The following is a 16,220-nucleotide window of genomic DNA, read 5'->3' on the forward strand; positions in this document are numbered from 1 at the left end:
AACATTATCGTTTAGCTGAAAGGTTTAGTATTTAAATGATAAATGCAAACCATCAACATGTTTTCACTGTGTAAATAAAAATAAATCTGCTAAATAATCACATTGTTTTATCTGTACAGCTAAGCGTTAATATAGTGATGACATTTTTGTAAAGCGTCATTAGTGTCAGATGGACCGGCAGGAGGAGGGAGTGACGATGGTGAGGTCAGGGCCGTCTTGAGAACAATGCTCCTTCACACAGTCCGTCTACAGTGAAGGGTTTTATTCTACAACCTCTGGTGTCATGAACGTGGTGAACCAGATACGTAATTTCTGCGTAGAGCTGCACGTCTGAACATGATGATGCAAAAGTCAAACGGAGTAAGGCTGAATAGACTGTAAACTTCCGACTTTGATTTCTTATATAGGTCACTACAGTGGTCTAAAGTTGGGATTCTCTTCATCACATTAGCTCTTAAACAGTTCAAATCATCTCCAATTTAATTGCTGATGCTAAAACATGTTCTTAAACATTTTTTCCATAATCCTTCCATCAAGTAACCAAGCACATCAATTACCTGTAAACTTTGACTACACTCGACTAATTGTCCAAACGCATTAAATCCTATATTATCTAGCATATCGTTCAAATTATTCAGAAAAACTCCCAAAAACATTCACTTTTTATATTACCCTCCTTCAACGGAGTTCTTTATTTCTTAAAAATAGATTGCACAGATTAAAGACATTTCATGGCAAACAGGACAGATGAGTCCAATATTTGCGTAGTGAAAAAACAGCCCAGAGTTACACTCTTTGGGTTGACAATTACAAAAATACTGTCAGAAAACAGACTTCAGGAATCTTAAGCTCAGACCACAAACTAGTAAAATCAGTACCAGAGATTTGGTGAGGGGGATAAAAATTAAATAAAACCCCAGATGTGGCATCAGGAGGCGACACATCTACCCATCAAAAGAACAGCTGATCATTAGCCTGAAAGCAACTAAAGAATCTGTTCACTATGCAATCAAGTTCAAGGGAGAAAACAGAAGTTCTGCACCACTACTGAACTGCAATAGTTTAAATGAAAAATTAAAAACATTTTATTAAAACCAACATTGTTATCAAGACGAAATAAAGTGCAAATGAAGTCAACTGACAAGTCCAAATCTCTTCTCAGGGATTGGTTAGCAAAGGTGCTGCAATGTTCCTGATGGTAGACGACTGCAGCTGAGGAATGAGGCTGATCTTCATCAGCTTGCTGCTCGAGTACTTGTTCCTCACAGCCTGCACAAAGACAGCGCAATGTTAAACATGATCATCTGCGTTACATAAAAAAACATTTGTGAGCAGTCAACACACCTGGAACTTTGTTTTCCCATCATTCACAGCCACTACGTTCTTGGCAACGTGCTGCACGATGGGTTTGAGGTGAGCGGCGTCGTATGTTGAGTAGTGTTGCTGTGCAAGAGACTGGAAAATAGGGACACAATGTTATACTTTAGGTCTCAGCAGCAAAGGGAAGCTTCGACTGCGTCAGTGGACACCAACTCACCCATGGCAGCCCATCTAGCAGGTGCTGAGCGAGACACAGCGATGCAGCAGCTATCTCCGAGGGGCGATAGTGAACCATGGCGTAGTCGAGGAGGGTCAGCTCCATGAGATACTTGGCCAGAGTGTGTCTCTCTACATCAGACTGGAACAGTAATTTTCAAAATTGATAGTATTTATACAAGTCCTAAACTGCGAGACAGTATGCTCTAGAGCTGAAACGATTAATCGATGACTAAATTAATCAGCAACTATTTTGATAATCGTTTGAAGCTTCTCATGATTAAAACAATATTCCTGATTGTTTTAGCTCCTAAATGTGAATATTTTCTGTGTTTCTTTGCTTCACATAAAGAAATCATTAAAACTGAATAATTTTGGTTTGTGGACAAAACAAGACATTCAAGAACATAGTCAGTTCCAGGTTTTGACGAACACTGATCAACGTTTAACATTTTATGGACCAACCGATTCATCGAGAAAATAATCGACAGATTAATCGATTATGAAAATAATCGTTAGTTGCAGCTCTAGTATGCTCCATCAGTTGGATGATGCTCAAACATCAGCAACACTGATGCAGCCCTACTTTAAATTAAAACACATCGAATGTAGTTAAGGACTAAACATTTGTCATTTTTCAGAGACTGTGTTCCAACATGACTTTCAGTCTTGCATGGAAATGCAAGAGACTGTATGCAATCGTCATAATTTTATGAGTTTAACTCACATTCGCCACTTTTGAAGCTCGTCGGAGGAAGTGCAGAGGTAGAGGACGTCCCAGTTGAAATTTGAGGCCCCTCAGAATGAGCTGCTCCATCTCCAGAATCTGAGACGTGGTAAAAGCATTGTCTGTAATGTAGGCAAAGTCTCCGACCTCAGGGGCGTACATCTCCTCGTATTTACAGGCCACCAGCATGGCGGTGACGCCAACGAGCTGCAGCTTTCTGCGAGACACGGGCTGGATCTGCAGCAGAAAAGACATGGTTAAAAAAGTCTGCTCACAAAGACAGGGAAGGCAGCGTCGGAGAAGTTCTTTACCTGCAGATAACGATCCAGAACGGCAACTGTGAGGTACAGAGTCTCTTGCAACAGCTGGAACCTGGAGTGAACCTGAACCAGCCAGTCAATCAGAAGGGCTCGCATGCGTTCTGTGATCTCATAACCCTTCATGTAGTTGGCTTGCACAGCCTGCTGCACCTGTGGAGACAAACCGCATTTTAATTAGGAATAAAAGATAAAAGCAGCAAAATTGGCTAGAGTGGAAGCTGAAATCACCTCAAGCATGTGTAGGTAGCTATAGATGTCTTTGACATATTCTGAACAGAGCTGTGGCTGGTCTCCGTCCTGCTCATCCACATCCTCCACAGTGAGGAGTGTTTCTGAGAAAGCCTGGCAAAGTTGCTCCTCCTCCATAATCATCATGGACACATCTGCAGGCTGCTCTGGAACTGGAGGAACGACGACATCCACAGGTGCTAGGACCCGGGCTGCAATGGCTGTGATGGGCTTGGCTTTTTGGGCACATGACGTTTTGGCTGAGGCTTTTGCTGCTCCTACCCTCTGGGGAAACAAATCACATGTTAGATGTGCAGCAAAAACAGTGCAATCAAGTCAAAACACATACCAGAGCCACAAGGCATTTAGACATTGTAAAGATTGGAGGAAGGTGATTTCTAGTGACACAGGTCATGGCTGTTCGTGCCAAACTGATGGTCTGAGGATTGCTGAAGCGGTTCATAGAGTTTGGTTATCAGACACTTTAGATTTTACGAATGATTTTTAAGAGAAAATGGTTAAATAAACGAGTCAATAATCTACTTCAAAACTAGGATAATGGACAGACTGGTTTAAAATGAATAGTATACACTTTATTAAGTATACGTAACACCGAGAGGCAGATGGGTGGCTCAGTTACCACGTTAAACCTGAACACTTCATCAGTCTGCGAATTTTATATACTGCCAATTGTTTTTTTTTTTTTTTAAACATGCGTATATAAATGCATACATGAAATCGTGCATAAAAAGGTGTACGTTTAACGCAACACCGACAGCGTGTGCTTTCGTGGTAGTTAGCATCTGGAACACTAGCTTGTTGTGCTAACTTTGTCCTGCTAGCGTAGAGGCCGCTGTGAAACACGCAAACCGTGTTGTCCCCGTGTCTCGGTACCTTAGCGTTTACCGCGGCTCCCGGACAGTTGGTGATCTCCCCGAGAACACCTCTCCTCCTCGGACCGGCCGCTGCGAGCTTTCCCATCTTCACCGGATTGTCTGACGCCGAAAGCTGCTGCAAAGACGGACATTACAAACGGTTTCAATAGATCATCCAACAAGCGACGGTTACTACAACAACAGATGGCGAAAGCACGAACAACAGTAGCTTTAGAAAGTGTACTACTCACCCCAGCGCGGACTCCTACGAACGCCATGTTCAACGGTCAGACGATAACTTTAAAAACAGCGTACGGTGAATAATTTACAGCACCAACCACCACCACCACCACAGTTGCTCGATACGTTCAATGTGCACACACCGACTGGAGCAGGTAAACATGGGAGCGACGAGCAGCTTTCAAATAGTGCTCCGTCTGAGCTGATTGGACGCAGCTTTTAGTAGGACGTCCCTTATTGGCTCTAAATGTTACGTCACATCAGTATTTAAAGCCACCAATGGTCACTTGGGGGTATTGCAGGTGAGCCTCCTCCCTCGGGCTGAACAGTCGACTTCTCCCATTTCTTTGAAAATAAACTCATCGGCCAATTAATTAGGTACAAGTTCCACTTCTCATAAATATTTAACCAGAAATCCACATGGCAACGGTTCAGTGCATTTAGTCACGTACACATGGTTAAGACAAGAAGCTGAAATTAAAACTGAGCATCAGAATGGAGAAGGAGAAATTAAAGTCACTTTATGGGAAAGAGTGACTGTTAAGTAGATGTGGGCAATGCAAGTTTATAATTATATCGCTATACTCCATCATGATATTACAATAACAATACTTGTGTTCACAGAATTTCAAAATAAAAGTATTTTGTCTGATATGAAACTATATATAGTGGACAATAAAAACGCATTTATGACACAAAGAAACATGCAGAAATAACTCACTATAACTTCATATTAAGTGGTGGGCCGCATGTGACCCATGGGCCACGAGTTTGAGACGTCTGCCTTAAGCAGCTGGGCTACAGCAACAGACAATCACACCACGTGCCACTTCTGACGCACTTCATTAAGTGATTATGAGTATTTCTGGGGAAATACGTTTGATTTATATATCATTTTGTGATCCTCATTTTAATATGGTATATCTCAGTTGTGGCCAAAATGCTAATTCCACTGCAAAGTGGTGCCATTGTCACAAAAAAGGTTCATTTTTTTTTATTGAATCTAATTTAAATGCAATAAATAAGCATCATTTATTTGAATATTTACAAGGGGCGTACATGCCAGAAAAGGTTAACAGAATGGTGACATGGCTTTGACAAACAAAAAACACAAACATAATTGCAGGTGAAAAGGAACAAGGATCAGATCGGGAGGAGCCACAGCAGCACCATCTGCTGAGAAATTAAAGATGCCAGTTCCAGCACTGTGCTGAGCTCTCCACAAGCAGCTTGTTGTGTTGCAACAGAACAGGCAGACCAGGCAATTGTTGCAACTCCAGATAGAATGAGTGTTAGATTAGAGGATGAATATTAAAGTTGTTTTTTTCTATAAAACATCAAACAGGCTGAGGAAACAAGAGTCACAAAGAAACTTTATATAGTTTTCAAGTATTCAAAATTGTTAAATAAGTACAAGATGTGTTCACATGATTTACATATTGGACAATATATGCACCACCCACTTTAATTCTTTTTACACGTTTCCCACTACCCACGCAAGACGCTAAAATGTCCGCAATCTATTCACATTTGTTTTGCCTTTTCTTTTTTGAATCAAATTATTAATCTGGACAGCGTCTATTGGACAAAGAGCACAAAGACGTTACACCTGGAACAGTAACAGTGTAGGATGGAGACGTCCAACAAGGGGAGGGGGCACACTGAGCCAGGGTCAGACGGTGATTAGCTGGTGATATGAACAGTACATATTAACACAAGAAACCTGGGTTAACACTCAATCTGTTGATCCCTTGATGTGTTGGGCAGTTCATCCATATCCACACAACATTAAATAATATACAGAAGGACTGACAGTTTATAGGTGTTTAACTGTGTCAGTGTTTCAGGGGCAGATGGCTTTGCATTTTCCCTCATTGACTAATTCACAAATTTGGTCTAAATGTGTCAAACGCTCTTTGTTAAGGCACCTAATGTTTGTAACAAAACAAAAATCTACAAGTCCACAACTGAAACAGGCTACAGGTAAAAGTGTTAAGTGACGTGAACTGACCCGTCAAGGTTAATGCTGCCACCATCATCTACCAACACAGTTACACAGAAATAAAAAGTAGCACCAAAGAGAAAATAAATCATAATGCTAACCTAGAGACAACAATTTATGAAAATAAAAAGACTGCTAGCTCCAGCCCTGAAATAACCATGGCTGCAACTAGCAATTATTCTATAAAAAATTACTGATCAATTAGGACTGCACAATTAAAAAAACAAAAAAAAATAACTTATATGCGATCCAAACTGGAAATGACGATTCTTCTGCATTTTGTGAAATCAACAGCATCTAAATAACCATTCCTATTTTCTCCCTAAACCATTATCAATGCAGCATTAGCCTATGTGATGAAGAGCAGCAGAAAATAGCACATAGTGAGAGCCTGGATAAGCGAGAGCAAAGCTATTAAAGTATTGTGTTGGGTTAAATAAAAAGAGATTAACATATTTGTAAATGGTTGGGATGTTCATGATTATGATCAGTTGTAAAAGTTAAACACACACTCTGCAGGTCTCCCAGTGACCAAACTGAACCACAGTCTCAGTGAGGAAGACTGTTACTGATACAGTTGAATCTAATTAGTGTCAGAGCAACTGTGGCAATGGTGAAACAAACTCTCGCACAACTATAGCATGAATCTACGCACTAGTCTGTGTGCGAGAGAGAGAGGGAGGTCACAGCAGCTGTAGGTGTGTGGTGCTGACGCTGTTGTCTATTCATGTAATAACTAGCCTGTCATTCTCTAAGTTCTAAATGGAACATTTTAATCTTGTTAATGGTTAATGACTGAATGAGTGAAGTGTCTCCCCACAGAAAATAGAACATTCCTAATTGGAAGCAAACACAATGTTGAATATGATGACTTAACTGGGGAAAAGTCTAATTTGGAAGAAATAAATTGATAAAGAAAAAAAAAACATTTCATAGAAAATGTGCAGCCTAAGGATCAATATATAGTCAAAAACAAATCTTATTCACATTTGAAGCTGAAAACAAAGAATTTTGACACATTTCTCTTTCAACAGAAAAACTGAAACCACTGATCTTGGAATCTGGAAATGAGGGACATTGTCCAGTCTTTCTGTAAATTACTTTCAAAATTTGAAAAAGCATGGAGGATGTGGTTTATGTGCCAAGCTACCATTATACCCCCCCCCCCCCCCACCCCAAAAAAAACACAACGGTCTGTGTAATGTCAATATCTGATCATAATTGATTAGAAAACCTTGTGTGCTTTGTTTATTTGAATTATGCTGATAAACTATTTACATCTGGATTATTTCCCTCTTTAATGGGAGTTTTGCCAGTGACCTGGAACATAAACATAATGCTGGTCCATAATATAAAACTTAATAGATTGTGATTTTACAAGGCTTTCTATGTGCACATTAAATTAATGAATTCAACGAATACAGTGAATGATTACTAATGCGGGGGATAATGGAAACATGGCACCTGGACACCAAATGAACTGACCCATTAATGCCTCCATACCAATGACAGTGTGTGTGTGTTCTGTACGATTTGATACGAAAAGTCACCAACAGAGACAAAAATAAAAACTTCAATAAAAACCTGCCTATGAGACAGAGGGGATAGTCACCGTACTGTACACTTTCTACATGATCCATGTCCATTATGAAAACAAGTGCATTCACTTGAATGAAAAGTTGACCTTAAAACAAATTCTCATTGTTCACTTCGAACCAAAGACAGGGGAAAAGAATGGGAATTTTTTAGCATAGTGATAAGTACTTTGCTTACTCAAAGTAATTTGTCAAGCTAATAACTAAAAATGACACATAATGATGAAGACATCTGAAGTGAAGAACAGAGATTTTGTTTTAGGTTAACAGAGCCAGAAACTTTCATTCAGATTTGTGATTTTTCAGCAATTCTCTTGTTTTTAAATTACTGTACTTCTTTTACATCAACACAACAGTTGATCAGCATTTTGTCTTTATTTACAGGGAGAGGTGAAGCCAGCTGCTCCACAGCTTATGCATTGAGCCTCAGAGACTGATCCTCTCTCCTCCTGGAGGAGATATCGATGTCTATCGAGTCTTTGCCCACGATGAGTCGGAGTCGTTTTGCAGGAGGGAGTGGAATGAAATCGTCTTCAAACTCATTGTCAAAGTAATCATCGTCATCCTCCTCTTCCTCATCATCCTCATCGGATGAAGGTTCCGCTAAGACCTTTTGGGTCCGATGTCCACCGTTCCTGGCATCCAGACTCTGAGCCATGTCCCTGTTATAAGACATCTGCTCCGCCATGCTCTGGGATATTCTGCGAGCATCATCGTCCCTCTTCAGCTGGATCTTCAGTTTGGTAGAGTTACCATGAACAGGAGAGAATCCATTGTTCAGCTTGGCTATGTATGAGCTGCCTTTGTCCTTATCGTGGTCCTTGCTGAACTTGATGCTAATTTTGCTGGAAGATGCGGGGTTTACCGTAGAGGCAGAGTGGTTGGATGAAACAATGGGGTCGTTGGTCTTACTGCTGCTGCTGTCCCTCCGCCGGCGTAGCGTGAGCTTGGGGATGCCCGTGTTGTTCTCCAGGATCAGCTGCGCATCATACCTTGTGATCTGGCGTTTCTTCTTCCCTTTTTCTTGTGACCGACAGCTACTCTTACCCTTGTCCCTGCGGAGGGACTTGCTGCCATTGGCAACCCTGTTGAAGTCTCTATGTCGTTCTGCAAAGCTCAAAAGCACATTCCCACAGTCTGAGTAATTAGTGGCGTGGCTGGCAGCCACAGGTATGAACGGCTCACTATATGATTTCTCGCATTTAATCGCCTGCTTGGTCCTGAGCCGTGTCGGCCGTTTCCGCCTGTTGCAGGAGCCTCTCCTGGCACAGCCGGAGTCCAACACCGGCTGCTCCAGTCCCACGCCATGGTGGAGATACTCCTCCATATCAGCCGGCTCTGTTTTAATGACCACGCCACCAGGGACAGGACTCAAGCCGTCCATAGCGCTGGGCTCTAGCTTAACACCAGCTGCCATTTCTTGGGCTTTTGTGAGGGTCCTCGTGGTCCTGCGAGTTCTGTATGTTGAACACTGGCTACCCTCACTGCTTTGAACAGCTGGTAGATTTCCGTTTTCCTTGGCAGCATGGCGGGTGAGGCACCCCCGCTGGCCAGGCATCTGCTGCACCACCTCCTGTCCACCCTTCTCCTTTTTAACAACAACACCTTTACACAGCGACACCTTTGAGTCCCTGAGACCCAGCTGGCAAGTCTCTCCTTTGACCCACACCTTGGGTTCTACAGCCCTCCTGCGACACCGCAACTGGACTTGACTGAGTGAAGGCTTGGGTTGGGATTTTAGTCTCTTTGGTACCCTGTTGTTTACACGACCTTGTTTTGAACATGAGGTAGTAAGGGCTCTGGACAAAGTCTGTCTCGTTTGAGTCCTGTTTTTGTACTTTAGGCCAGATGATGATGATGATCTTTTTCTGGCAGCTGGAAAGAAAAATACAACAACTCAATATTATGCACTTTGAACTTTGAACAAACCAAACAGCCCTCATAAACGTCTGTCAAGATACTTAACCGAGAAAAAGTAGACTTTTTTTGGTTTTAGAAGAAGGTTTTACCACCAACTCTGCCACACCAAAGTCACAGGAAAGGGGACACAGGAAATGCTGGACTTCTGCTGCCTCATTTGGTAAAATTGTGTCGCTGAGGTAAATCTGAACGGAGGATTTCAAACACCAAAAGTTACAAAATATTTAACAACTTCTGTGTGCCTTGACATAAGAACAGCTGCTTTTCTCTGTGTAAACTGTGTGAACTGCTCACTCCCGATGTCAGAGTCCAAAGTAACACAAACGTTAGCCTCTTGTTGGAGAAAGCTGCATGGTGAAACAGTGAGGTAAAACATATATTTTAAGGGAAACACTGTTACTTGGTTGCATTTCAGTTTACATTAACTGGACAATATTTCAGTATTTAAGTGCATGAAATCATATTCATTATTTGTTGTGGCACATGAAACAATACATTACACATGCATGTGATAAACTTGTTTAGTATTCTGGTGTTTGAATTACAAATACAGATTATTTATCTAAAAAGTGGGTTTATTGGCCTTTATGTAATATACTGCCAATATTTATGTTACAGGGCAAGTGTATAAATACTTTGAAACTAAAATAGATTTTTTAGATTGTTTTTGACATTGAATGACAGAATGGTTAAAATCATAAGACACAGTTTTAATGGACTCTTACATTGATGCGTTTTTGGCATTTCCTGAGAGTCTACGTCAGTGTGTGAGCCTACAGAGTGACTGTCTGAGCTTCTGTTTCCTTCCCCGAGCTTCTTCAGTCTGTTCAGACGCTTGTCCGTTTCTCGCAGCCCATACTTGCTGTTGATCACTGGCACTTCCACCGGCAGTCCAGCTTTGGATTTGAAAGCACCAGTGCCCCGTCTGCTCAGTGACAAACAAAAATATTGTTTTTACTCACAACAATAATTGGTAGAGAAACTAATCACAGGAGAAATCAGTTCAGATGCAGTTTAACATTCAAGTCTTAGATTCAATTCTCAAATTTTGATACATTTTTTTGTCAGATTAAATTTACTATGTTAAATCCAATGACTATTACCGTTCACATGTGTAGCATTCACAATATTCATTGTTTTCCCCAAAAAAACCATCTCCATAGTAACATGAGATTTCCTCTCCGGGTTCAATGTCCCTCAACACCTTCACACAGGCGGTGTCACGTCCTGTCGATACAAACTAAATAAACAAAACAAACACATGATGGTTAATATTTTTTTACATCAGACACAATAACTGATTTGATCATTTATTTGTTTCCTTCAGAGGCCTTTATAAAAAAGGAACTTACCTTACAATTTGGACGACAATCTACAAATAAAGAGAAGAAAGATTAGTTACACAATACTGCCAACTCGAGTGTCACTGAATGTATCCAAAACAGCAAATCACTGTATATTTCATTGATCAATACCATGATTGATGAAGGCAGCTGGCCCCAACCAGAGCTGTGCACAGTTCTTTCGGGTTGAATACATGACACTGAAGTCGTTCTCCCCATGTCGGAGTAGCAGTTTCTCCTCAATCTCAGACAACTCCGCAATGCAGCCCACGAGGTACTCAATCTTATCATTTCTTTTCCTGTAAAACAATAATTACAGAAAACATCAGAAACCTCGCTTTCTTTAACTCTAAAAGAACTGCTCTGTACTCCCAAATTCATTACTGGAGATAATTAACAATGATGAATTATCAAGTTACAGACTGCAATCAGCAACAGGTATAAATATCTGTGGATCACAGCAGTGCCTCACCATTCCTTTGTTGCCACAATTTTAGCTCCGTTTTGCTCAGATGAATAGCGATTGCAGGGAAGAATCTCAAAGCCGCTGTCGGTGGCAAACATTCGCAGATATACAAACACCTGTGGAAAGCATGACACTTGTTATCTGGTTGCTTGGTTACGAGTAATGCCAGCGAAAAAATAATGTAGATGTGTTTTATTTTTTACATGTTGCTTGAAGAGCTTTTCTTGGGCTTTTGTCTTATGGAGAAAAAAATTTCGGGACCAGTCTCCTGTTGTCAAAGCTCTGAAAGCTTTTTCCAAGTTGTCATGTTTCTTGAAACTCTCAATTATTTCTTTCAGCTCCTCTTGTCGCCCCTTCACTGGTCGAAATCTGCAGGGGCACAGCCGTGTTACAAAAAGAGAATGCTCATGTGAAAGCAGAAATGCAATGTAACTTAGGAAACCAACATCTGAGCACATCCGTGAACATTATTTGACAGGACTGAATGGTCTGCACCACAATCAATTTTACTATGATGAATTTGCTGACCTGGTGTTCATTTTATGTGTCTGAAAGCCTAGATAAGGATCCAGGATGAGGCTTGTTGTCAGATCATCATTCTCACACAACTCCTTGGCAGTCATTCCTGATGAGGGCACGTAGCGCCTTTCTCCCTCTAGATTAGTTGCATTAAACCCTGCAAAAAAAACAAAAACACAGGCATAAGTTTAAAGAATAAAACTTGTGAATTTATCGAGACAATTGACAAGACACCCTTTAAACTCACTGCGGCTACATCTTCGATTTCTGGGGTGTGCTTTATTTTGACGCAAGGACATTCGTTGTGAATGCTGGGAGCGGGTCTGGCTCTGGCTCACTGGTTGCTCGCTGGTCACCTTGTTTCTGTGTCGTCTGCCATTTAATACCATGTTCTTGGATTCGCCCAGCCACTTCATGCCAACAAGCCCCCTGGTTCAGTTGCATTTAGTCTACGAGTTGAGGAAGAACTCTTGGGTGGGGAAGACTGTGGCCTCAAGTTTGAAATCTGGAGGTACAGCAAAAAACAGCTAACTTTACTTGATGCATAAATAATAAATGTATTATTATGCGATACAAGCTTTATAAATACTAATTGAAAACTGGTCTAAACAGGGAGATGAATTTATCACCAAGAACAGACTAGATGGGGGAAACTAGATTAATTGTCCTTCTACTTAGTACAAGAAATTAACTTTCTCTGTCTGAAGTTGATGACAGACTTGCACTGAAGTTTGAACATGTTCCTATAAATATGTGCAGGGAATGCATGCGAGGCTGTAAAGGTCTGCAAAATGACAGTCTTGAACTCTCGCTCCCTGGTCAAATTTCCAGATGATGTCAGAGTGAGTCCAAAAAAGCTCTGGAAAATTCACAGCAAGCTAATTACCAAGTGTCCTGCCTCCTACAGCCTCCCCTCACCTGGCCATTCTCCTGCTGTTGTGAACATAACTGACCCTTAAAATCTCTCACCTGACCTGATTCCCTGGACAATGTCCAAAACTAAAGGAGCATCATTAATATGTTGTCCTGTTCACACATTACACCACAAGTATATATCTAACAATCTACCTATGTGTGTATATTCATATACTAAATTGGAACTATGGATACGGTTACTAAGATATGGTCAGAAGTTCAGTATATTATAGATTCTGATGACTTAGTTTGATAAGTAGTTTTTACTCTTTTGGAGCAGTGTGGTGAAGGAAACACTTTACCATCTATGCATCACTAAGTTATATCACAGTAAACTCTGCCAGACACTGTGGAAAATGTGTCAACATTAAGTATGGTGCCAGCGAATAACTTATCACACAGCAATCGTCCGCATAATATTCTGCTGTCAAACTTTGAGAGGGGTAAACCAGTCAAACATGAACAGCATAATCTAGATGGACCAGTGTTGTAAACACAACCATGGAGAGAGGCATCCCTGTGAAAATAACTCCGACACTGTAGCGCCGCCAAGTGGTAACCCCTAAAACTGAACCGGCTTACAGTCAAGTGCAACAGCAACGTCTCATCCAAAACGTAAAAGTGTCATCGTGCTAATTTATGGACCAAAATAATCACACGAACGTGTCACATCACGCTCGCGTTCTACGGCATCTACAGCAAATATTCGGTGCACCGTTGATAACACCGGTTACGCATCTGATTTCCACAGTTAAAATGCGTTGTGAGGGGCATTGTTTTATTGACCATCTATGCATAAACTCTTTATCATCTTAGCTCGGAAGCTAACGTTAGCCTTGGTAGAGACACGGCACGCCACACGGATCAGGAAAGGCAATGGAAACCCAGAAGGCCACACCAACTGATGAGGCCGAGATTGTACCGAATTGTCAATACAGAGCGCATTGTTTGCTAACAACTGCCGTCTATCCACCCATTCGCTGCGTTAGCATGGAGTTAGCAACCCCAGGCAATGGCAGGGATATGTGGTTATTAGCTTGCAGCACACTCCAGCACTATGCCGTCAGTGTATGGCGGCTGCTAACATCAAATATAACCCAAATGTACACATCAAATACAAAAAACACACCATAAAATTGAAGATGACTGCAGTATATACGGCGATTTACCACAATACAACCACACATCTCAAGCGACTCAATTATTTTTCAATTCAAGTGCAAACAGTCAACAATTAATAACACCACTTTAACCAACCCTTGTTAAAATGTCTCGTGATTTCAGGAGCACAAACCATATCGTAAATTAACACGCTCCTCGGCTTGTGCTAGCTAGCATCGAACTTAACTTCAGCAGGTTGCTACATTAGCTTCACGGTCGGCTAGCACAGTCAGTTAAACACCCCATTAACCCGTTAATACTTAAAATTTGTATTTTCTTCATATGGCGACACAAATAATATGTGACGATAGTCGATAGTTCGATTGAAGTGTAATGCTAGCACACGATAAACTACCTACCTGCAGAGCACCGCAGCTAACCGCGCTAGCTTGGGTTGTTTGATGTGGAAGTCATTAGTTAGCTTAGCAGGCTAAATATCTCGCCTGCAACCATTAAAAGTTAATTTGGATAACCGTGACGCTGTGTATACCTTTTATTGTAGCTACCAGTGCAGGCAAGTGGCCGTCGGCTCGGTATGGGTGATGTTATTGATCGTGATAGATGGCAGTTTAACAGCACTGAGCCCAGAGCATTTTCACGCGTTGGTAGCGTTAAATGTCCCGAGTCGACAACAGAAACACAACAAACACACGATACTCACAGGGTGACTCTGTACAACGGCGATGAAACGAAACGCCACCCCGTCAAACTAATCCCAATCTGGCACGATAGTCCAAACGAAAATATCACAGGAAACACATTTTTAAAAAAGAAATTAACATTAAAATTCAAGATGGCGGCCATGCACAGGGGGGAGAGAGAGAAAGGCGTAGCACAGCCATCCCGAAGAAAATAGACCCATCAAATACGCAGCCGTTCTCACCCGTGTGGCCGAAAATGTGAGACACTACTACACGATACAGTGTGGAAATGGTCCGGTGGACATTAAAGACTACTTTTTACAGCTGATATTGAAACACGTTTCGGAAAGCGAAGTCTTACTTTGTGGCAATAATTGTCGGATGTACACAAAAGTAGTGCTGCATGAACAAGTGAACCTGTTTTTTTTTCTAAACATTGTAGCATTTTATTTACTAATTAGTGGTCAGGACTAAACATGCTGCCATATTATCAGCTGAGGACGGAAATTTGTTGGAATTGTATTTACTGCTGCATCAGAAAAACCCCTTTTTAAAATAAAATAAAACTATGTAACCTTCTGTACAGTTTATTCATCACTAAGGAGTCATCACTAAGGAGAAGAATAGGTTCAGCAGTGGTGTGCACAGTCATCTGGGAGGGTAGGGGCAAAAATTAAAAGGGCACCGACTGAGCACCGGTTGGAGAGGCACCACTCGTATGTAATTTTCCACATTCGTATTGCCAAGCAAATAACACACAGTGACCAGTTATTTGTCTACAGACTTCCCTTGCAAAATCCACACAGGACTGAGGCAGAAAAGGCTCCACTGTTGTATATGTTTTAGAAAAGTTGTCAATCAAAAACTGGCACCGCCTTTCAGACAGTTCCTCCAATCATCATGCAGAAGCCCCACGGCCGCGCCCACTCACAGCTCCAAGAGAAGCTGAGCTTCCCTGAAAGTGACGTTTTTTTGCCGCATTTGCCCAATCACCGTTGAGCTCACCGCAGTGAAATAAACCTATTCTGTGCCATCCCATCGAGAACAGTATAAGTAGAGCTTCAAGTGATTTTAATGTGGAGGCTGTTTATGGGAAAACAGCTGATTAAATACACACATTCTAGCCCACATTTAATAAAATTAATAATAAATAGTTAAGATTTAGTGAAATGTAAATACAACACAGAACTTCACAGCCTTTTTTTGATTGGAAGGGCACCCATAGGAAACAACATTGCAAAGTTGCACTTTTCTCCACTATCAACAATGTATATTTTGCTTCGCCACTGATGTTCACGTTACCAGGACGGAGTGACTCATATCTTGTTTTTCAGATCCTCAACACAGAAATCCAAGAAGTCATATTTTCCAGGTGGTGTCTATTTGTTTTCTGCCAGGTACCTGGTGTTATTCCTTCTTTGTTGTTTTTCTTCCTGTGTCCAGTGACCTTGATGGTGATCAACAAAGGCATTCCTAATAGACCCCCAGCTGGTGTTAATACCAGGTTCCATCACAGTACATCACAGTCAGATGCAAGACTTTGTAATAATGAATGTGAAATGGCAAATATGATCTGTATTAAATAAAAATTGAACATGCTGTTCCAGAAAGATAGGTGAATTATTATAATTATTTTTTCCAAACATTATAACCGTTTTTATTCACAGTTACTAAGTGGTTGGTAGAAGACTAGATTCACATTACCAGACTATAGTGTCTCTCATGTATTGTT

General features: G+C 41.2%; 2 protein-coding genes across 3 annotated transcripts; both read right to left on the minus strand.

The window, feature by feature from the left end:
• Nucleotides 1–1,158: 1,158 nt before the first annotated feature.
• On the minus strand, nucleotides 1,159–3,792 carry LOC310936508 (G2/mitotic-specific cyclin-B2-like; the record flags this gene model as incomplete). The annotated part of the gene is made up of 8 exons (XM_083900581.1): nucleotides 1,159–1,269; nucleotides 1,345–1,455; nucleotides 1,538–1,678; nucleotides 2,264–2,500; nucleotides 2,575–2,733; nucleotides 2,812–3,096; nucleotides 3,161–3,260; nucleotides 3,641–3,792. The coding sequence occupies 8 exons, from the start codon at nucleotides 3,790–3,792 to the stop codon at nucleotides 1,159–1,161; spliced, it is 1,296 nt and encodes a 431-aa protein (XP_083756707.1).
• A 1,549-nt stretch (nucleotides 3,793–5,341) lies between these two features.
• Nucleotides 5,342–14,687, minus strand: kmt5b (lysine methyltransferase 5B). Of its 2 annotated transcripts, none has more exons than XM_083900511.1 (9): nucleotides 12,019–12,223; nucleotides 11,781–11,928; nucleotides 11,456–11,621; nucleotides 11,259–11,368; nucleotides 10,919–11,085; nucleotides 10,796–10,815; nucleotides 10,547–10,683; nucleotides 10,169–10,368; nucleotides 5,342–9,398 (listed from the first exon to the last, which is right to left on the minus strand). In XM_083900511.1, the coding sequence occupies exons 1-9, from the start codon at nucleotides 12,185–12,187 to the stop codon at nucleotides 7,936–7,938; spliced, it is 2,580 nt and encodes an 859-aa protein (XP_083756637.1). In that variant the 5' UTR covers nucleotides 12,188–12,223; the 3' UTR covers nucleotides 5,342–7,935. The 2 variants fall into 2 exon arrangements, with proteins under 2 accessions (XP_083756637.1, XP_083756636.1); XM_083900510.1 differs by adding an exon at nucleotides 14,509–14,687 and having other exon boundaries at nucleotides 9,284–10,368; nucleotides 12,019–12,276.
• Nucleotides 14,688–16,220: the final 1,533 nt, after the last annotated feature.

This window comes from Microchirus variegatus (genome assembly GCF_963457635.1).
Source record: "Microchirus variegatus genome assembly, chromosome: 14".
Lineage (NCBI taxonomy): Eukaryota > Metazoa > Chordata > Actinopteri > Pleuronectiformes > Soleidae > Microchirus > Microchirus variegatus.